This window comes from Globicephala melas, chromosome 13 (genome assembly GCF_963455315.2).
Source record: "Globicephala melas chromosome 13, mGloMel1.2, whole genome shotgun sequence".
Classification (NCBI taxonomy): Eukaryota; Metazoa; Chordata; class Mammalia; order Artiodactyla; family Delphinidae; genus Globicephala; species Globicephala melas.
This window is the reverse complement of record NC_083326.1, coordinates 89,731,885-89,754,033: the sequence shown is the minus strand read 5'-3', so window position 1 is coordinate 89,754,033 and position 22,149 is coordinate 89,731,885. Positions and strand designations below refer to the sequence as shown.

Genomic DNA, 22,149 nt, shown 5'->3' with positions numbered 1-22,149 from the left:
GCCCCGAGGGCACAAACCTGACTTTGCTCCCCGCTGTACCACTTCTGTCGACCAACAGGATGGGGAGGTGAGGGTCAAGGGCCCATCCCCGGGGAGGACAGTCCCGGGTGCCAAAGCTCAGCCCCTGGCCTGTGCGCTCAGCACACCGCTTCCACCTTGGGGGCAATTCCTCGTTCCCGGGGCAAAATGACCAGGCAAGGGGCAGAGCGCAGAGATGCCCACGGGACGCTGCTTATAACACGGAGCTGGTGGAAAGGAGCCGAATATCCCTCACCAGGTCCTGATGCGTGGAGTAGTGCCCTCGCGCTGTGCAATGGGGGCCAGGCCTGGCAGGGGCAGGTGTCCGGGACAGTTAAGTGAATGGGGGAGGGGCGCGTCAGAACAATAAACTTTAATTGAACAGAACACTTGGTCGGCAAACACAACGGATCACAACAGCGAGGGGAAGGCGCCGCGCCCCACCCAGCACTCTCCTGCGGTGCACGTGCCTGTGGGCCACACTCACCACGGGGCTGGGCGGGAGGGTGGCTGTAGTGCCACACCCTCCTCTCTGGAGAGGGGCCTGCCTGCCCAGGAGCTTGACTGCAAACTGCTGCTGCCTGAGTAGAACAGACCCACCTTGGACTTCTGACTTCACAAATGTTCCTCAGACGCTTCTTGCAGTACGGGGAGTTGCCAACCAAACTATTCAAACATGGCAGCCCTTAGTGCTTCTCAGCAGAACCCCCAGGGAACTCTGGGGACGTCCTTCTTCTGTAGGGACAGAGCTCTGCAACTTGTGTTACCAGATTCCACACTTGCTCCCCTGGAGCGCTGGCCAGGCTCCCGAGGGGCAGCTCAGCCCAGGCTGCCCCCTGAAAGCTCAAGGAGCATCCTGGCTCCCCAGAAGGCGTCGCTGGAGGTCTGGCCATCGGGCCACTGCACCTGGAATGCCAACACAGCATCACACATGGAGGTGCCCTCTGTGGGCTCTGCCTTCCCATCCGGGTCACCCTGATCCTGGGACCCGCCCCCTCTGGACTCCGCCCCATGGCACCTGCCTCCAGTTCTCATTCCACCGAAGTCCAGCCTCGAGGAATCCCTGCCCCATGTTCAACTCTGTCCATTTTATTCGCTCCAGAGTCCCAAGCTGAGGACCCAGGAGTTAGGAGGGAAACCCACGGTACCTCATAGGAAGGCCTCACCTGGCTGGAGGGCATGGGCTGGCCCAGGTCCATGGCCGGCACGGGGCCAGGGAAGGCAGGCGGGGCCGGGGCCAGCTCCGGGGGGCTGGAAAAGGGACAGTGTCAGGACAGGCCCTTTTCCAGGCCCTGTTTGAGGCTCACACTGTTTACTGTGAGCGCCACACCCTGAGAGCTTTCTGCCCATCAGAAGCCCTTCCTGGTGCCGGACTCTCTTTTGGGAACGGCCTCCTCCTGCAGGGCCCTCAGGTGTGCAGGGTGCTGGAGGGGCCTGTGTGACACCTTGAGCAGGTGGCTCAGGTAGTCAGAGAGCACATCAGCGCAGGCTCACGGAGGACGGGATGGTAAGCAGAGATATGAAGGAAGAAAAGGAACAGGCCTGAGGTGTGACGGAGCCCAGAGGTCCTTAGGACCAAATCCGGGGAGGCGGCAGGGGACGCAGATGCAGCCGCTCGGGACAATATCATGCGGTCCCTCAAAGTCAGACCACACTCACCCTGTGACCTACTCATCCCACCGCCACGTGCACATCCCCAGAGACACGAGGGCAAACACGCAGGCCACCACGCGTCGGGAACGTGCACAGCAGTCCCAAACCAGGAGCTCCCAGATGCCCGCCAACAGGTGACGACAGCCCACACCAAGGGCTCGGCCTCCGCCATGAAGAGGAAGGGGTGTGGACACACACGGCAGCAGGGGCAGGTCTCACAGGAGTCAGGCTGAGTGGAAGAAGCCATACCCCAAAAAAGAGTCTACGCTGTATGAGTTCACTTATATGGAACTCTAGAAAACGCAGCTAAAGAAAGCAGGCCCTCGGTCCTGGGGTGGCAGGCGTGGGAAGAGCCCCGTGACCCATGACTAGCAGCACAGCTATGGTTTGTAGGATACGTAAGTCACGCTCGGAAAACTGTCCTGTGCACCGTCTAAACGTGTTGGTTTACTTTATGCCAACTACATCCCAATGAAGCAGTTTCTAAACAAGGAATCAAGGTTACCAGATCAAAGCAAGGATGAGCTGGGGCACTGGAGTCCAAGGGTGATACAGCCAGTGGAGGGGCCCAGCAGGCCATGAGCGGCCCTGTGGCTGCTCTGTGTGGCTCCCGGTCATAAATGGAAAAGTGAGTCCATCAGCATGGTCTGAATTTTCCCACCATCTGGCTGTTTCCACAAGCAGAGCCTCTGACTTGGGAGGCACCTCCCCTTCTCTCCCATGTCCCCCAGTAATTCTTCCCTCACTGGGTACCTGGCCTTCTGCTCCCAGACTTGGGAGACCCCGAACCCTGGGGACCCTGTCCTGCGGTCCCCATCGTAGATTCCCTCTCCACCGGAGGACCCCTGGCCCGACATCGCCTCCTGTGAAGCCTCTGGACGCTGCCATGGCTGTCCCAAGCCCCTTTAAAACTCCAATTTGGAATATACAATCAGGATCTTGATGCTGTCCAGAAGCTAAAAGCCTTTGGGGAAAAGAAAATGCCTGAAAGAGGCTGCTGGGGCCCAGGGAGAGCTCTGGGGACGCGTGAAGGCCTAAGCACCACCCCAGAACGGACGCCCGTATCTGCTCCAATGCTTGTCTGAGGGAGAGAGTACCACCTTCTTTCAGTAGATGTAGGATGGGGGACTGTTGAGGTTTCCAGAAATCCATAAGGAAAGGACTCACTCTGCACCATTGGAGATGGTGAGTCTGTGCACCAGGCACCCTGCCCACGGCCCGTAGGAAGTGTCACCTGAGCCCTGTGGCTCTGCAGCTTACCTCTGGGTGAGGGTGAACTCGGGAGCCTGCAGTGGAAGCCGGGGCACCAGGAAGCCGCTCGCCTGTGGCTCCGCTTGGCCACCGCTGGTACCTGGACCCTCCTCCAGGTATGTGCTCCGGGCGTTGCTGCTGGGAGGGTCAGCTAATCCTGCACGGGAACAACCCAGTGCTGGGGGAAGGGAGCACCGTCTACGTGCAGCACAACACAGGCCTCCGTGGAGAGGCAGCCCCCAGCCTCGGCTCCTGCGCTGAGGGAAAACAGCCACCACTGCTGATCTCAGTGGCCTCTGCAGGCTCCCAAAAACCAAAACAAGGTCAAGTTTTGCTGACCTCAAATTTCCCTTTGTCATTCTAGATCTCATGCCAGCCCCAGTGCCAAACCAAGACTCAGCACCCCAGTCCGCCCTACGCCCACCACGGCTGTCTGAGGAGACCCCGCGGTGTCCCCCGTTCACCACAGGCTGGCCCAGCCCACGGCCATTGCCCCCCCTTTCACCTTGGGTTTCACCATGATTTCACTGCAGTGCCAGGTGTTACTACCTTCCCTTGCCTTTTTTCTCTACTTAAAATATTATAGAAAATCTCTTTCACCCTAAAAGGCAAGCCCCTGTGGACGTGATCAATTCTGGGTCGACAGACGTTTAGGAGCAAAGTGAGGTAAGAAGGAAGGTCCATTGCTGCCCTAAGTCTATCCAGGTGGTAAAGCTAGCATGCATCCCCGATCTCAGACCCCAAACAACAGTCCTCCCTCCTGTCTGCCAGAGCCGAGATCTTCCTAACCATTTGGTACATGACTCTACCTCCGCCTTCTGCTGTGTCCCCTTTCCTGCAGAACTTTACAGATAGTCTGAGGTCCAGGAAATATGGTTAACTGCTAATTTGAACATTTCCAGTTTACACAGAATAGATCAGTGGGTTTTATCTTCTTCCTCCAAGAAAAACAGAAATAAAAAGCCCGAAGCCTAGAACAAAGGGAGTGTCATGGGAAGGGTAATTGGCAGGTGGGAGATGTCCATGTTCTGCAGATGCAGGGCACAGGTCTGATCCCATGGTGGGGGCTGTCTGAAGGGAAGCTGGGGCATAAGCAGGGGCCAAGGACCCTGAGAGGTTTGCAGGGAGGGAGGGAAAGCAAGGTGCTCAGGCAACCAGCAGGGAGCTCTCCAATTCCCAGAGAACACACCCCTCACATAGGCTGGACACGGTGTGAAGACCAGCTTCCCTCCTCCCAGTATGAGGCTGGCCACTGCCCATCCCAGCTCCAGCCTTGTTAGTAAACATGGACAGGAAAAGGTCTCTGAAATCAAAGACCAAAGATCAGATGGAAAAGCTGCCTCAGAGAAATGAGTCTCCAGGCTCTTCCTCTTTGGGGCACCTCTTCCTCCTCTGTTCAAGGAAGGGCCTGAATCCACAACCCCAACATTCCCCCCTTCAGGCAAGAAAGCACATTTTCTGAAACTACTAACTAGGATACTCAGAGAAATATAAGATACTGCATCTATAAAAAGTAATATAATCGGGGCTTCCCTGGTGGTGCAGTGGTTAAGAATCCACCTGCCAATGCAGGGGACACAGGTTCGAGCCCTGGTCCCGGAAGATCCCACATGCTGCAGAGCAACTAAGCCCGTGCGCCACAACTACTGAGCCTGTGCTCTAGAGCCTGCGAGCCACAACTACTGAAGCCCATGCACCGAGAGCAGATGCTCTGCAACCTCAACGAGAAGCCCGCACACAACGAAGAGTAGCCCCCGCTTGCCACAACTAGATAAAGCCCGTGTGCAGCAACGAAGACCCAACACAGCCAAAACTAAATAAATAAATTTATTTTTAAAAACTTATTAAAAAAACAAAAACAAGTAACATGATCTATGAAGAAAGGAAAATCAGAAATAAGAAAAGAGAGCTTGGGGAACTTCCCTGGTGGTCCAGTGATTAAGACTCCATGCTCCCAATACAGAGGGCCCAGGTTCAATCTCTGGTCAGGGAACTAGATCCCTCATGCCTCAACTAAGAGCCTGTAGGCGACAACTAGAGACCCCACGTGCCGCAACTAAGACACGGCACAGCCAAATAAATAAATAAATAAAATTAAAAAAAAAAAGAAAAGAGAGGTTGGAGTTCTCTTAAAATGTATAATTGTCAAAATATCAGAAGACAAAGTTTAAGACAAAAGCACATACAATAAAAAAGAAATTTTTTAAAAAAGGTAAGCATTTTGGGAGATTGGTCCAGGATTTCCAACATCCAAATAACATTTGTGCTCTAAAGAGAGAACTGGAAGGAGGAAACTATCAAAGAAAATCACAAAAAGTGCCCAGAGCTTAAAGAATACCTTGTTCTCTGGTTCTTTAAATCGAAAAGCTTAACAACAAAGTGAATTCAAAAGACTCACACCTGGGACCATCACTGTGAAATTTCAGAACACCAAGACTTCAAAAATAAACAGCTCCAATAAAGGAAAAATATGTGAACATCAGAATGACATCTAACTTAAAATGACAACATTGGATGCTATAATTGGATGCTATGTTGCTTTCAAATTTCTAAGGTAAAAAGTATTTTAAACTCAGAATTCTGTCCCTGACAAGTCATTAATCAAACTTGAGGGCGGATTAAAGACAATTTCAGAAGATGCAAGGAAACAGACACTACCTTGCAGGCACCCTTTCTTATAGAGTTAATTAAAGACATTCTCTAACATAACAAGAGTCAAGAAAGAAAGAACAAGCCTTGCAATTAAGGAAACGCTGAAGCAAACCCAGGGAAGCAGTTAAAGGTGCTCCTGGGATGACGGCTCCACACCGGACTGGGAGCAGGAAGGAGGCCCTGGCAGCAAGTCTTCAAAGGGGATGCTTAAGACACTGCAAGAAGTTAGGAATGTGATAAAAGCAGACAATGTAAGAAAAAAGGGAGGCAGTGACAAACTACAAGACGACCTGTATGGGACCACAGAAGACTAAGAAATTTAGGTGACAGGCTGAGTTCAGCGCCAACATCCTCCTTAGAAGCTGGGATGTCACAAGATGCTATCGTGTTTGGTGCACGAAATATATACCTGAATACGTATTCTTTAAAGGTATTTATAGCGACAGTTACAACTAAGGAAGAAACTAGGAAGAGAGAGCTAGAGGTCTGAACAGCTCAGCCCTCCTCCGTTGTAGCAGATGTTGACTGGTTAGTTACAGGGACTGGAGTACAGGGGTGGCAGCCATTTCATTTCATTTTAACTCTTTCCTCACCATCTTATTTTTTTAGTCACATGCACATTTTATTTTGAAAACAAAAATAAAATGAAAACTATCCAGGCTGTTGGTGGGAAGAGCCTGTTCCAACTGCACTGGTTTGGGGTCTAATCAAATATAAGAGATTCAAGCAGAAAGTCCTGGCCCCTCAAAATTCTTCCCCGTCAAATAACATACAAGCAGTTGAAGCATCTGATGTAGAAACACATAGTCTGTCTAGCATAGACCCACCTGTGGGGCTGGCCTCACCAAGGGCGGTGATGGACACAGCCAGAGGAGCATCTGCAGGGCGCATCGTGAGGTCCAGCCCGTGACTATGGATCAGTGGCCTAGTCTGGAAGGAAACTTCCTTGGAGGATTCCAGTGCAAGAGATGTCAGCCACGACATGGGGGCACCCAGAGAGGGGTCCAGCATGTCGCTGCCAGCAGCCAGAGGGCAGAAACCAGAGCCAGGGAAGACGGGAGGAAGAGTGGCAGGATCGTGGCTAGGCCCCTCCTGGTACATCTCACCACCCTGCAGAGACCTGGGGAGCAAAGTGAACACCATCCCTCAGGCTGGGGTAGTGGGGCCTGGGAGGAGATTCCAGCCCAGTTTGGGAATCTGGGCTCCGGACTCAACGCAGCCACAGATGGCTGTGGGGTCCACCCCAATCACGCTGCCTCCACAGTTCTCCCTGAGGCTACAAGGGTTCCAGAGACACAAAAAATACTATCCCTGGAAACCTAAGATACATTAGCAGTTTATTTACAAAGCCCTTCAATGAAACATTGCTCCACAATATTGAAGGCTGAAAATGATTAGCAAGAACCTAATAGGTGAATGATTAAATGAAGGTGGATCTTAAAGGAGTGTTAGGCAGCAATCAATAATTTAAAGAATTAAAATATTCCCCAAATGCTCCCTGTGTCTCAGATGGTGCTCCTGGGCTTTTGTTAACAACCCCCCGCCCCTGTAATCTGTGTAATGACATGCGCGGCAGGGTCCATCACTATCCCCATTTCACAGGTGAGAAAAAGCAACACTGAGAGGTCACGGGAACCTGCCTAAGGCCACACACCTGGGTAGTGCCAGCCTGGACGTGAGGTGCCAGCCCAGGTAGTGTCAGGAGAGATGCTTAAAACACAAGTGTAAATGGAAAAAGTGGGCACCGCTTGATGTTTACGCAGACGTGGACCTGGTCCCACACTCAGACTCAGTCCCGCTGCTGCCGGCACTTTCTTCACAGCAGTTTGTGCGGCACCACAGGGGCAACAGGGTGAGGGAAAGCGGTTAGGCAGGGCCTGGTCTGTAGCAGGAACTCAAGAAATGTTGGCTGTTACTAACCTAATGATATACCAACCATACCAAACGCTAGAGAGAAACAGATCACGAGGACAGCGGGTTTGCCTTTAGGAGATAGGTCTGCACGTTTTTCTTTCTGTTTTCCCCAGTCACCAAAATTTACGTGAAGTCAGGCTGTGAGTCAGGCTCCAGGGAACAAGTTTGGAGTCCATGACGTGGGCTCCTTGCCAGTGGCTCCCCTGTACCTGGGGTCTCAGCTGAAGCTGCCCTCCGCCATCACTGAGCTGGTCCCAGTGCCCGGCAGGCATTCCTACGCCCACTCCAGGCCTGGTCTCCCACTGAAGAACAGGGAACGGTCCCATGGCCCACGTGGGTGGCAGTACCTGGGAGCCAGTGACTTTGGCATGGTCTCGTCTCCAGAGAAGTCTGGGGCCAGGACCAGTGGCTCCCACGGCCCTTGGGTGGTCTCCTGGGTCTGTACAGACCCACTTTCCTCAGGTCCTGCTAAAAACCGATCAGACAGGAGGAGAAGCTGGGTGATGCTCAGGGTCCCAGCTTCCTTCCCAGCAGGTTAAGAACAGCCACGCTGGCTGCCCAGTATTCTTTGTTTGTCCCCTGATCTGTCTTTGGTCTGAACCAACACCCGTAATTAGGAACCCAGAACACCCTAAATTCTAGTGCTTGGCTCCCTTCCCACTGACTCCTGGCCCTGGCCGCAAAGTAACCTCTCAACGCAAAACGCTGCTGCAGCCCCACCTGGGCCCATCCTGAGTCCAACCTGACCCTCAGCTTCAGCGATCTCGCTTCCCACAGGGTGAAGTACCAAACGTGCAGGCTGGGGCTGGCGGAGAGGACCCTGTCCTGTAACCAGTGACCCTACCTCGGCCTAGCCCTAGACACAGGTTTTGGGAGAGGGGTCACTCACCCGACCACTGAGGCCTGTCCACGCACCCAGAGCCAAGGTGGGGCTGGCCTGTGGGCTGCGGGGGGCTCGGGCCGGCCTCCCTCGCGGTGCGGTCCTCCGCCGAGTCCCGGGCTAGCGCCGCGCGCTGCACAAGGGCCCTCTGGCGCCGCCGGTAATTGGCGAACCAGTTGTAGATCTGCTCAGTGGTCAAGCGCGTCTCCGAAGCCAGGTCCTCCTGCGCCGAAACAACACGCCGCTTGCCCAGCCCGCTCCTGAGACGCGGGGCCGGGACCAGCGGGCCGGGACACAGGGCGGCCGGGGCATCATGCGGGCCGGCGCCGTGGCCTCTGGCCTTGTTCCTCCTCAAGCCGCCGCCCGGCCGACAGCCACTCGCAGCCGGGAGGGCTCGGCAGGGCTTGCAAACCGGACTCTCCCGAGGCGCCACCAAACCACTGACCGCCCGCCCGCCGGGCCGGTGCGAGAGCGCGTCGGCCTCGACCGACCCTGTGATCAGGCACCTGTCCTTCCTCAGGAGCCAGATCCGAACCACCACGGGCCACAGCACGGAGCTCCAGTAGGGCTCCGCTGATTGGACCCGGAGAGAAGGGGCGGGGCGATCACTGGGAGAGCCCTGCTGATGATTGGACCCGGGAGAGAGGGGGCGGGGCGATCATTGGGAGAGCCCCGCTGATTGGACCGGGAGAGAAGGGAGCACGCCAGCTTTATGAGCGGCAAGGCTCTTACTGCTGCCCCCTCCACCTGCTCCCGAGAGCTCACCCGTGCATCCCTCCGGCTGGAGTCCCAGCCGCGGTAAGTGCTCAGTGAGCACCTGCTGAAGCCACACTGGATGACGGGGTATTAAGACTGCCGTGATGAAACTAACCCCGCCACGTGTGCAGGCGGCTGCCAGCCAAAGAGCGCCGTCCCCAGAGCAGTTCAGGGCAGGCGGAGAGCGCCAGCGCCCTGGCAGATAGGCCACTGGGGAGGCGGGGAGGTGCGGCTGAGGATGCGGGTCAATCCCCTAAGGGTGGTGATGTCACCTAAGGGTGGGAGTCCCCTAAGGACCGGGGAGGGTAGGCTAAGGGGAGGGTTGCCGGGCCTCGCTCTCATCTGCTCTTACCCGCTCGGCCTTGCTGGGGTTGGTGCTCACACCCGAAGCAAACTCCTGCAGCTTCTGGCGAACTTCTCTGGGGAAGTTCCGGCTCTTGAGGCCGTCAGGGCAGAGGGAGGCGGGCGGTGGGTTCCTGGATGAGAACAGTGAGACCCCTGGCTTCTTCTGTTGTACCTGCTGTGCTCCCCTGGACTTCCTGTCCTTTCACTGGCCACCCGCCTCCCCTGCAGGACTCTGTGCTGCAGTCCCCGGGTCCATCCCCTGAACAAGGGTGGGGTCTCGTGTTGCCTGGGCCCACACCCCACACTTTCACCAGGGTTTCCAGTACCACTCACTGACCAGTGGCCATGACTGTTAAAGCTGGGGGATGAGGGTACTGAGGTTGGTTATGCTACCCTCTTTACTGAGTGTATACTGGAATTTTTCCAAAAGAAAAAAGTGACAAATAAGCAAACAGCACCGGTCTATACAAGATTTGCTAGCCAAATGCCAATTGAACAAACCCCCATGAACATCGAAAACACACCCCACACATCCCAGTGGAGCTCAATCTCCTGCTCCCCACACCGTCCCCCAGCCCATCCTGCGCATCCCAGTGAGAGACCACCACGTCCCTGCCAATCAGGCCAAGAGCCCTGCAGCCAGGTTTATTCTCTTTACCTTCTCCAGTACATTCAACCTATCGTTAAATCCTCTAGAGTCAATCCTGACACAACCCTTTCCCCAGCCATGGCCACTCCCAGAAACTCCAAGAACCTCCCACCTCTGCTCCTGCACTAACCACCTGCTGTGACTCCAGTGTCACCCCTCCTTATGCCCAGAGCACGCCTTCCCTGTGCTCAGGCCTCCCCCAGGCTCAGCCCTGTGCTGCAGCCCGACCACAAGCAGAGGACCAGTGAGTCACAGTCCTCTACTGAACGAGTTCCGTCTAGCATTCCTTGCTCTGAATTACAGGATCTGCTTTGTTTCCTGGTCTACTGTCCATCATCCACACCCGCAGGCAGCTCCAGGACAGCAGGGCCCCAGCACCTCTAGTAACGCGCAGCAACCAGGGGCCTCTTCACAAACACTGCATGCTGGTCCCCAAGGCATTTACTTTGCTGAGCCACCCTCTGGCAGGCTGTCAGAGCCTATATGGAGGGACCTGACTGCATCCCTGAAAACCTCAAGGCTGACTAACTGCTGGGCTTTGAGGGCATATCTGGCGCGCACCGTGAGAAAAATTCCGTCTGATCCAAAAGGAATCCATCTCTTCTTCCATCAACCAGGCCCATGGCTCAGAAACTCCTGTCACTTGGGCTTTCAGGAGCTCAGAGCAAGACCTGCAGCTCCTCCTGGCCAATGGGGGACACCCAAGGTCAAGAACAAAGGCTCTCCAGTCTCGATGTCTAGGCTGGAATCCTGCCTTTGCATCTCTGTAGTGTGTAACCAGGTAAGTGACTAACTTTTCTGTGCTTTGGTGTCCTCATCCACGAACGGTGATGATGATAACTAGTAGTCGTAACGTGTACTTAGTGCTGATAATGGTCATCGTGGTAATTATTATCAACATCCATCCAGCAGCCACCGTGTACCAGACGGCCTTCTAAGCGCTATGTGTATCTCATGTGGTGCTTGCAGACCCTCACATTTCTCTCTCTTTTAACGGTCCTGCAGCCCTGAGGGGCCGTGCTGGGATCTGCACCTGCAGAGCCTGACCATGGGCATTAGCTGAGCTGAGGGGCACCCATCCTGCAGGAAGCGAGCGAGGTCAGGGTGCCCACCTGCCGCCTCCCTCACTGCAGGGCCCTCACCGACAGGCAGTGGCTCCTGCTGCAGCTTCAGCTTTCGGCCTGGGTCCTGGGAACAGCTCCCCGTCCTCGCCCTGCGGGCACAGGTCGGAAAGCGTCCCCACAGCCAGCCGAGCGGTGGAGAGGAGGGCACCTGCTGCTGTGGAGCTTATTACCCTCTGTCTATCACTGCTTCCTCTTATCTCCCTGCCTCTACTCACCTAAGTCCTTCTGTGGTCTTGGAGGGCAAATCCCTTGGGAGCCCCGGGGAATAAGCACCAGTAAAGGCTGGTGCATACCTCTTCCTGCACCGGAACTTCTGCACCGGGGTCAGCGTGGCCACGCCGAGCCTCTTCATGACCAGACGGTAGTGGATGTCATTCCAGAGCTGCACCAGCTTCAGGCTGCCACCCGGCACCCGGCATCCCTGTGGACAAGAGCCTGCTGAGACCCGGCACGCTCGTCTGCCCCGGAGCCCCGCCGTAGACCCAGACTGACCGCTAAGAACATCCGCTCGCTGGTGCCCCGCGGCGAGGGCACAAGTCCCATGGCCGGGCTCCTGTCCCCAGCAGGCCCTCCCACGAATGGGAGGTGGGCACAGCTCTCCCTCGCCCCCCAGGTGAGAGCCAGGCAAGGGGAAGGCCAACTCCGGGCTGTGGCCATAGCACCCAGAGGCCGAGCCATGCTGAGAACCACGTGGTCAGGTCTGAGCGGCCTGAGGCTTGATCCCCATCCTGCGTGAAAGGCCTTTCTCTCCCACCAGCAGGGCGGGCCCCTGGGGCTCAGTGAGTTCAATCTGAGCTGAGGGGGACGAAGGGGTCCCGGTCTGTGCCAGTGACAGCTCCCCAACTCAGTGTGGCTTGGTCATGTAACCAGACTTTAGAGATGGCCAAGGACGCTGAGTGAGGGCCTCCCCTGGACACAGCCCCTGTGGTCAGTATGTGGTTCGTGCCTCTAACCCCAGTGTTCTCAGGCCCATCTTGGTGAGGGAGGTGCTGAGAATCATTTAGCTTCCTCTCAACAACATCAGAAAAAGCCCATTTTGCTGGGCTGAGAGGCCTGCAGTCTCCTGCCAGGATGCAGACGTCAGCACAACTGTCAGACAGGGAACCCACTTGGAGCCTCCCCACCTGCAGGAGTGGCCCTTGGCGGGAAATGCCCTTTCTTGATGTGGTAGCCCCATCCTTTCTCTCAGGTCTCAGAACACATCACTTCCTCAGAGACATTTCTGGACCATCCTGAGTTACTCCCATCCCGGGAGTTTTTCATCACTGATGTCACGCTCACATTCCATCACTGACTGCCTTCACGGCAGCTACTTCAACTGTGTGTTCACCCATTTATTCTGACATTTGGAAGGCTGAGCCCTCTTATGTTCCAGGTGTTATGCTGGGTGTTGGGGATCCTTTAATGGGCAGAACTAACACGCCCCTGCTCCTGGGGCTTGCAGTGCAGGAGGGGAGGTGGATCACAGATCGAGAAATAGACAGGTTTCTAACCGTGAGCTGAGGAAGGAGCCACAGAGGGGGATGAGGGCTCCCTTAAGTCCTAGCTCGACGGGGTGACGTTTAAAGCAGAAACCAGACAGGTAGGAAGGCACCAGCCACACAGAGTGGTGTCCAGCCTCTGGCAGAGGGAACGGCATGCGCAAAGGTCAAAAGACAAAGATCTCGGGAGCTCCAGGAGAACGGCAAGCAGCCAGCACAGCCACTGTGCGGGAGCCAGGACGGGATGGCAGGCTCTGGGCCCGCGCCTCGGTGCGTACCGTGGTCCCATCTGCAGTTTTAAAACTGCCTCTGGCTGCTACGTGAAGACTAATAGAGGGGGCAGGAGAGGACACGGTGGCGGGGCGTGAGCGCCAGGAGGGTGCCGCAGGGCTTGGGGGAGAGGGAGCAAAAACAAAGAACTGGGCAGAGTTTCGTATCTTGAAGGTAAACTCAGCATGAGTTATGCATGGACTGTATTATGGACTGTATTATGGAGTGAAAAAGGGAAACACAGGCCCCCAAATCTCTTATTAAAACCTTTTGAGCCAGATGTGTTTTGGAATTCAGAATTCCTCACACTTTAGGAAGTAACACAGGCATATACTACATAATTTGCACTATCCCAGTACGATCTAGGGCAGGAAGCATCCTGATCGCGGCCGCTGAGGCGGCTGGCGATCGCTTTTTCAAACAGCACGTGCAGACCTGTGTCCACAACTACCTCAAGCAAACACCCCAGGATTGGGGTAGCAAAACGCACTGCAGTAACATTAAGTGGATAAATAGAGACAAAAATGGTTTCTCATCAACGCAGCTCAGGTGTGATGCCAACTGAGTTGAGCTTCAAAGTGCCACCGGAGGAGTGACAAAGGTACTTGTGGTCTCAGAGTTCCCGGATGCAGACCCGCAGCTAAGGGACTGCGGTCCTGGGTCTGTTTGATTGCTTGCCTCACTAACCGGAGTGCCAACTTTCCAAGCCAGGACCACTGGTCCAGGACCAGAGGGATCCGACAGATGGTCAGTTCTGTCTCGGGTTAGCAGGCAAGTTAGAACTTAGTACAGTGAGAGTGAACGGCCCTGGCTCGGCTTATAGCAGCTCTCCCCAGGCTCCTGCTGACTCCTGGGCACTTCTGTCATCTTCAGGCTGCTGTGGGCTGCTGCCCCTCTCTCCGCCCCACCCCGGTCCTACCTCTAGCAGCTGGCAGGCAGCCCGGTTCTGCTCCTGCTGGGCCAGCATGCTGGCGCACACCAGGGCCACATCCGCGTTGTCCAAGAGGTACAGGCGGAGCTGGCTGTCCAGCACGGCCGTGACCAAGGTCTGCACCTGGGCGGGATCGTCCTGGACCTCCCGGCACAGCCTGCCTGCGAGGGTCACCAGGTCCGCCAAGGGCAGGCCAGCACCTCCGCTTCCCCTCAGCAGCTGCAGGAAGCTCTGCATCCCGAGTCGGGTTGGACTCCTCTGAAAACAAGACGAAAGTCAGGAACACCACCAGCGCTGATGGGCTGACTGCACATCAATCCTCAGACCAACAATGCGAGGCCTCTCCCGCCACAGGTACTTGTATCATGGCAGCAGTGAGAGAGGGCGGCGCGTCAGGGCCCGCCAGACCTTCCTTGTAGTCCCCACAACAGCGTAGACCCTGGTGGTGCACCAAGGCCCAGCTCGCTGCCAGACTTCTCACTCCGCACGCCTGGAACCTCTATCTGGTGCCCTCGTGCCCCTCACCCGCCGCGCCACCTCTCTGTTTCCCCCACTTCTCACACCGCTTGTCACTGCATTTCCTCCTTCCTTCTCCAGGGTCTGTGGGGGACAGGCCCACCTGCACTGGGGTCATCAGATCCCCCCAGCATCTGCCAGACGGAGAGCAAGCCCTCTCGGAGCGGGTGGGCAGAGCCGCGGGCCAGGGGTTGTGCAGACGCCCTAGGCGCTCCTTCGGAGGGGAGTCAGAGGCCCGCTGAGGCGGGACCAGCAAAATTCGCTTTTAACTATTTTAATTTGGGGGGAAAAAACCCTTATATTTGAAAACCACAAACATTTAAGGGTTGCTCTAGTCTGAAAAATTAATAAAATTAGAAAGAGAAGGGAGGAAGGAAAGAAGGAGGGACGAAGACAAGGAAACAGAGAAAGAGAAAAGGATGGAGGGAGGGAAGGCACCGAGACAAAGAAACGAACACGTGCCGGCCTCCGGCACAGTCCTGCTGCAGTTTGGGCTCCCTGCCCTCACATCGCCTCGGGCACCAAGCTTCCCGCTCTGCCCGGTGAGGGCACAGGCTGAGAGCTGAGGTAACCTGCAAAGGCCCGAGGGCGGGGGCCTGGCCAGACTGACTTCCGTGCGGCCCGTTGCACCCCGAAAGCCCGCTCTGCCGCCCTCCCACCCCGACACAAACAGGTGAGCCACGGCAAGCTGGACCGAAGGCTTTGCAGTGTTCTAAAAAATTACCGTCTAACTATGCAAACTGACACCAAGTTTTAACAGCAGAGGGAGTTTTTTTTTATGGCGATACTCAGTCGGCCCAGCACCGCAGGCATGACTCCCGGTCTGCGCCGGGTCCTGCAAAGCACCCGTGCGAGGCGCGGCCATAACGGGCGCCGGCAGCTTGCCAGCCGCGGCCGCTGAGGCGGCTGGCGATCGCTTTTTCAAACAGCACGTGCAGACCTGTGTCCACAACTACCTCACTTCTGTGGAACAGGATCCTGGAGGCGAGGGTTAGGGCGCGTTTTCAGTCGATGCTGCCAAACCGCCGTCCGCAAGGGTTGAGACAACCTGCAGAGAACTGCCGCGCTCCCGGCGGAGGGTCTGGCCCGCTTCTAGCTCTTTCCTCCCGGCAGGGCTTCCAGGGCGCCCGCCAGGAGACGCGCTCTCGCCGCCGCTTCCGAGCCTCAGCGCCTCGTCACGGGCTCCTGCCTCGGGGCCCCACGTTTCTTCCCGTCGCCACTGGCAGGAGGCCCGCGACCCCGCACCCTTCGAGCGACCCGGGTGTCCCCCAGCGCCGACAGCCCCGCCCCACGCTGCTCCAGGAAGGGCGGGAAGGAGGCCAAGGGCCGAGCTCATGGAGAGGGTCCTGGAGTTCGGGAAGGAAGTGGGTTCGGGGGGCACCCCGAACACTGAGGGGACCCGGCCCGGCGGGGACAGAGGGGGCGGGGGGCAGGCGGCTATGCCCTGCGTCCTGCCCGGACACCTCCGTCTGGCCGTGGCCCTGCGCCGCCGGACCTCTCCCGGCGCCCTTCTCCCCGCGGGGCCCGAGAAGCCTCCCCGGCGGCCGGCCCCGGACGCCGGACTCAGTCACCGTCGCCCGGACGACCCCCTCGTTCACTCACCTTCATCCGCACGCCACCAACACACCCCAGCCAGGCGCCCGGGGCCGCTTCCGCGCTCGGCGCGCACGTGCTCCGCCCGCACGTCCGGGGAGGCGGCGGGAAGGCGCGGTTGATACAGAGTATCCAGGCCTCCGCCAATCCCTGCAAGGGCCCCGCCCGATGACCCCCGCCCGTGCCCTGCGCCCCCTAAGTCCCGGGGCCTGCGGTTCCGCCCACCTGGGTTCGGGGCATTCCGGTGGTTCTTGGGGAGCCGAGAGGTTCTCGGGGGTCCGTGGCATTCGGGGGGCTGCACGGGAGCCGACAGGTTGGGGGGCGAGGGCGGGGCGTCAGAGGCGCCATGCAGCCTGGTTCTGCGCGTCCTCAGGCCCCAGAAGGAGCAGAGCCGGGGTCCTGGGGGTCCTGGGCTGGGGTGGAGGAGAGGGCGCCACGACCCCCGCCCCTGCAGCAGGAGGAAGCTGTGACCCTGGATTAACCCCACGCCACCGCCCTGGAGCTCTGCGGAGACAAAGCCCGGCTGGGGTCGTAGCCCGGGGGGCAGACACCCCCGCCCCTCCCGTGCCCCCGCAGCCCCAGCCGGAGGCCCCCGGTGATCCCACCCCCGCCTGACCCTGGGGCGCAGCTGCGCGCGGCGGAGAGGCCTTCGCGACGGTGGAGGCCTGGGGACCCGAGTTCTCGGTGACCCTGGTCAGCCACGCGGGGGAAGCCTCTGAAGTGCCGCCGTCCTGGCTCGGACACGGTCTGGCCTCTCCCCTGTGCAGTTTAGTTTGCGGAGATGTTGCACACAGCGAGCCGGAAGGCGCTCTAGAGAGGAGACCAGGAGGGTTTCGAGTTGCTTTTGAAAGGGTGGTCAGGGCAAAAATTCTCTGACGTCAAAGCTCATGCCTGAACGTATGCAAAAGACTTAGGCAGAAAGAGAAACATTTCAGCGTTTGTTCACTTGAAAATCTGGAAACGACCCAAGAGTCCGGTGGAATATTGCTAAACACATCACACTTCAGAAACAGGATGGGCTCCTGGAGGGTAATTAGTAGTTGCCGGGAGAAAGAATGCTTCCTGACCGGACTAGTGATACATTGTACAATAAAAACGGCTGTTACAAAGCAATGTGAGTGAGACGAGCCCGTTTGAAAAGTACAGACACAAAATGATGTATGCCACATCGTTAAACCCTGGTTGCCACCGGGTGACAAAATTATTGTTGTATTACTTTTATTTGGCTTTAAAATTTTCTTCTTTTGCTTATCCATGTTTCCTAATTTTTATAAAAAGACAATCTTCTGTTTTTCTCGTTTTAAGGTTCTTTTCAAGAAGTGGGAGAAAAAACATTGACAACAGGGTTGGGGGAAGCAATCCCCACCGTCCAAGTATACTAAGGCGGATATGGGTGAACAGAGAGGAAATTGGAGATTTGCTGCAGGAAACCCTCCTGTTGTGGGAAGGTGATCACAGGCCCTTTCTCCAGGACCGGCTGGTGCTCAGTGAGAATATTCCTGGTTGCGCTCCACCCATGAAGCATCAATGAAGTTAAAACCTCAATGGAAACCAAAATGTCCAAGTACCTACGTTATTAAATATAAATGTAATTCAACAAATTTTATGATTCTAGTTCATTGTTATAAAATCAGTTACTTTTTTTGGCTGCCAGGTGAGAAGTCACTGTTTACACACATTGTCTTATTTGAGCCTCCCAAGCCACCTCTGAGCGAGTTATGTTCCCTTGTTACTAAAAAGGAAATAGGTCCAAGTGCATTTAAAACACTTCCAACCAATAAGTGGCCTCCTTGAACTGTCAGACTCAAAAGCATACGTTCTTAACGTAAGCACATAATAATTTCAAGTATTCTAAATCGGGAAACTCTTCATAAGCTTCATTTTTTTTTTTTTTTTTTTTTGCAGTATGCGGGCCTCTCAACGCCACGGCCCCTCCCGTTGTGGAGCACAGGCTCCGAACACGCAGGCCCAGCAGCCATGGCCCACGGGCCCAGAAGCTCCGCGGCATGTGGGATCTTCCCAGACCTGGGCAGGAACCCGTGTCCCCTGAATCGGCAGGCAGACTCTCAACCACTGCGCCACCAGGTAAGCCCCATAAGCTTCATTTTTAATAGAGGTCTGATCTTCCAACAAAAGGTAGGCCAAAAGGTAATTATCCAACACCCACTGTAAATAGAGGCTGCCTCTCTCTTCCATGCTCACTAGTCTGAAATGCAATCATTGCCACATAAAGCACCCTAAGGCATACTTACCTGCTATTTCCGGATTTTCTGTTCTCTCTGGACCCAGGCTACCTGGGGCGGACTCCCAGTTTAATTGCTTAATAGCTGTGTGACTTTGGACAAGGTACTGATCCTGTACCTTCTCTCCTCTTGGTAAAGTTTATGATTTGTAATAATAACAGGCCCTCTTTCCTCTTTGGTTTGAGATCATTAAATGAGTCAGTACTCTGCACGCGCTTTCTTCTTTACCATTTTGTTTCTTACCGGCGTTGTTCACTTTTAACACGTTCAAAATCTGGGAACTTCCCCCTTAGTCCTAAGGGAACTTCCCCCTTAGGACTTCTCCTTTTCAGAAATGTCCTGGCCACTCATGTACTTTCCCCCATAATGAGTAGCTGAACACATATTTAAAAATCCCTGATCCACGGAAGGCTGCAAGCCCATCTAGATACAGCCTGCTAAGAACCTCTACTTCACCCTGAACCCCTCTTCCCTCCAGGGAATTACCTTCGTTCCCAGAGGTCCCCCGAGGGAGCTGCTTGCCCACCTGCACTGCCCCAGGAAGCCTTCTCGAAGCCCAATCTGTCTGTATATTGGGGTGCTTGTAGCCATGGGAGACCAGTCCTTTGGGCCGTTCGTGGGTTCACAGAACTACGGGGAGCAGGCCGTCTGGGGAACACCCTTGGGAAACCGATGCCTGACAGAAAAAGAGAGGGGATGTGTGACGTCTTGGGTAGAGTGATGAGAAGGACAGAGGGAACGTAAACAAGAGCTGGAAAGAGTGGCTCAGCTGTCCTTCCTTTCTTGGAAGATGGCGGATGCAGGTGGGGCAGGGCACAGGAAAACCCTCCCAACATACTGACCCAGAGGCACTAGGAATGCTTTTTTGTTTTTTTTTTTTGCTAGAGAAAATGTTCAAAAAAATTTTTTAAAGATGAGATGAGTATTATCGATTTTTCCTTCTGCTTCAGGCTCAAAGGTGGCTGGGCAGTGGTGCTGTGCCCAAACAAGACCCACTTCACCTGCTACAAACCTTCGTTCCCTCTGGTGGTAGGTCAGGTGCAGGGGGGGAACAGGGACTCAGAGCCCAGGGTCTATTTACTGAGCATGCGGCACTCTGTGAGGTGGGTATTTTGCCATCATTCCCATATGACAAGATGCCCGTCAGAGAGGTTAAGTCACTGGTCTAGTCACAGAACTGGTAGAGGGTGGGTTTGAGGTTAGCCCGCTCCCATCTGGCCCCCAAGTGTTGGTTTTCATGTCACCCAGCAGCACACTGACTCGGAGGGTGGGAGAGGAGGGAGGTCTCGCTGCGCACTACATTCTCGTTACTCAGTAAGCATGCTTGTTACACTCCAGGCCCAGGCTGCACACTGACATCACAGATGAGTGAGTGTCCCTCCGTTTGAGGAATCCATCCTCTCAGGACCTGTTGATTGCCTACTCTGTGAAGAGCTGGAAAAAATCAATCTATTTTGTCGTTGAAACAAGCCTAAATAGATACTTAACCAAGAGCATTTTAAATTAACATAATATTACATGTGAAAACTTGAACAAACATACAAGTCCAAGAAAATGAAAGCACATTGTGTAAGTTCTTGATGAATTTGATTTTCTGTCCTTGTAAGTTACATAAAGTGCACAGATCTTTAGGGTTTACCTCTGATTTTCCCATACATGCAGATACTGTGTCCTCACCATTTCCAGCACGCTTCAAGGCTCTCTCATGCTGGTTTCCAGTCACTATCCCCCCACGGTGACCACCCTGGACTTAAGTCACCAAATGTTAGCTTTGCCTTTTTTGCACTTGATCTGCCTTCTCAAATGCTACCAAATTTCCCCCCATGTAACCTTCTAGAAGGTCTATTTTTTCCCCCTTTACATTTAGGTGTACAATTAATCTGGAAATAATTTTAACTTATGGTACGAGGTATGGGTGTGTTAACCCCACACACACCCCATAGGACATCCAATTCACCTGATTTATTGAAGAGTCTTCACCATTGCATTGCAGTGGTACTTTTTGTCTTAAATCAGATGATGGTACATGTGTGGGTCTGCTTCTCGGCTCTCTGATCTGTTGTTCCATTGTTCTGTTTGTCTTGCTTTACATAAAACCATACTATTTTAATCATGGGATAAGTCGATATTCAGTGTGTATCCTTCAATTTTCCTCCTCTTTGTCTTTGCTATGCTTCACCCTTTGCATCTTCACAGGAATTTCAGAATTGGCTCGTTAATTTTGACAAAAATGCATATACTAGGACTTTGAGATGGCACTGAATTTATAGGTCAATTTGGGAATTTTTTTAAATATAAATTTAGTTAGTTAGTTTTGGCTGCCTTGGTTCTTCGTTGTTGTGCACGGGCTTTCTCTAGTTGCAGCGAGCGTGAGCTACTCTTCGTTGTGCTCTGCGGGCTTCTCATTGTGGTGTTTCTCTTGTGGAACACGGGTTCTAGGCACGTGGGCTTCAGTAGTTGTGGCACGCGTGCTCAGTAGTTGTGGCCCGTGGGCTGTAGAGCACAGGCTCAGTAGTTGTGGTGCATGGGCTTAGTTGCTCTGCAGCATGTGGGATTTCCCCAGATCAGGGCTCAAACCGTGTCCCCTGCATTGGCAGGCAGATTCTCAACCACTGCACTTGGAAGTCCCTGGGAAATGTTTGAGAACAATATTGAGTCTCCCAATCCACAAATACAAAATAGATCTCATTTATGAAATTTCAAGCAATATTTTGCAGTTTTCTGTATAGAGGCTTTTCACACCTTTCTTTAGACTTATTTCTAATCATTCGATATTTTTGATGCTATTGTCAATGGTACTTTTAGTTCAATTATCTAATTGTTTTGTAATATACAGAAATACAGTTGACTTTTGTATACTGACATTCTACCTAGCAACTTTGCTAAATTTACTTAATTCTAACAGTTTATCTTCAGGGGTTTTTTTTTTGGTTTTCTAAGTACATAAACATATTGTATAGGAATGGATAAGTTTTCTTTCTTTCTTTCCAATGGTGAATTAAAGAAGTAATAGTGTAATTTTTTCTATTCTTATGTGCAAGGAGAGAGCATTATTTCACCTGAAATGAAATCATGATGTGTCTGCAACATGAAGTGTCTGTGATAGATTTCTTTTGTAAATATGCTTTATCAGATTAAGGAAGTTCCTCTCTATTACTAGATTTAAGAGCTTTTGCTATAAATACCTGTTTAATTTCATCACTTACTTTTATTCTGCGTCTCGGGTTGGTTTTTCTCCCTTATTCTGTAACTGTGATGGATCTCAGTGTGTGTGGGTTGTTTGTTTGTTTGTTTGTTTTAGCTGCACCACGCGGCATGTGGGATCTTAGTTCCCTGACCAGGGATCAAACCCGTGCCCCCTGCACTGGAAGCATGGAGTCTTAACCACTGGACCACCAGGGAAATCCCCTGTTTTTTGGGTTTGTTTGTTTTTGTAACATTAAACCATCCTTGCATGGATACAATAAACCATACTTGATCATGATATAATTTTTATATATCACTAGATTCCATCTGTTAATTCATTGTTTAGGATTTTTGCATCTCTGTTCATGAGAAATAAATGTCTACATTTTCTTTTTTTCTAGTGTGTTTGTTGAATTTTGGCACCAAAGTTATGCAGGTCTCAAAAAAAGTATTGGGAAGCATTCTCTCACTTTTTCTATTCCCTGGAAAATTTTATAGAATTGGAATTATTTCTTCTTTACATTTCGGAAGAATTCACTAGGGAAGACATCTAGACTTCAAGCTTTCTTTGTGGAAAGGTTTTTAATTTTGGATTCAATTTCTTCAATAGATTTAGGACTGATTTGTTTTTTTATTTCTTCTTTTATCGAATTTAAGTTGTGATTTCTAAGGAATTTGTCCTTACTA

The 22,149-nt window shown here is 53.7% G+C and overlaps 2 protein-coding genes across 3 annotated transcripts in view; both read right to left on the bottom strand.

Moving 5' to 3' along the window:
- Positions 1–837: 837 nt before the first annotated feature.
- On the bottom strand, positions 838–14,161 carry ANHX (anomalous homeobox). 2 transcript variants are annotated; one of them, XM_060311190.1, is made up of 9 exons: positions 13,913–14,161; positions 11,536–11,663; positions 9,477–9,600; positions 8,378–8,591; positions 7,836–7,956; positions 6,402–6,694; positions 2,932–3,079; positions 1,185–1,269; positions 838–924 (listed from the first exon to the last, which is right to left on the bottom strand). In XM_060311190.1, exons 1-9 carry the CDS (start codon positions 14,159–14,161, stop codon positions 838–840), a joined length of 1,449 nt encoding a protein of 482 aa, XP_060167173.1. The 2 variants fall into 2 exon arrangements, with proteins under 2 accessions (XP_060167173.1, XP_060167174.1); XM_060311191.1 differs by lacking the exon at positions 6,402–6,694 and having other exon boundaries at positions 2,932–3,060.
- Positions 14,162–17,277: 3,116 nt separating this feature from the next.
- LOC115855123 (zinc finger protein 10) overlaps positions 17,278–22,149 on the bottom strand; it is a 112,676-nt gene continuing 107,804 nt past the window's right edge. The window contains exon 5 of the transcript XR_009558623.2: positions 17,278–20,904. The gene's annotated coding sequence lies outside the window, so the exon portion shown is untranslated. The remainder of the gene's footprint in view (positions 20,905–22,149) is intronic.

Excerpts from the sequence above, each read along its gene's own strand:
- ANHX (XM_060311190.1), bottom strand. The coding sequence starts at position 14,161 with ATGCAGAGCTTCCTGCAGCTGCTGAGGGGAAGCGGAGGTGCTGGCCTG. Across the intron at positions 6,695-7,835 it reads CCAAAGTCACTGGCTCCCAG|GTCTCTGCAGGGTGGTGAGA; the intron begins GTACTGCCACCC and ends TTTGCTCCCCAG. Across the intron at positions 3,080-6,401 it reads TGGTGAGGCCAGCCCCACAG|GATTAGCTGACCCTCCCAGC; the intron begins GTGGGTCTATGC and ends GTTCCCGTGCAG.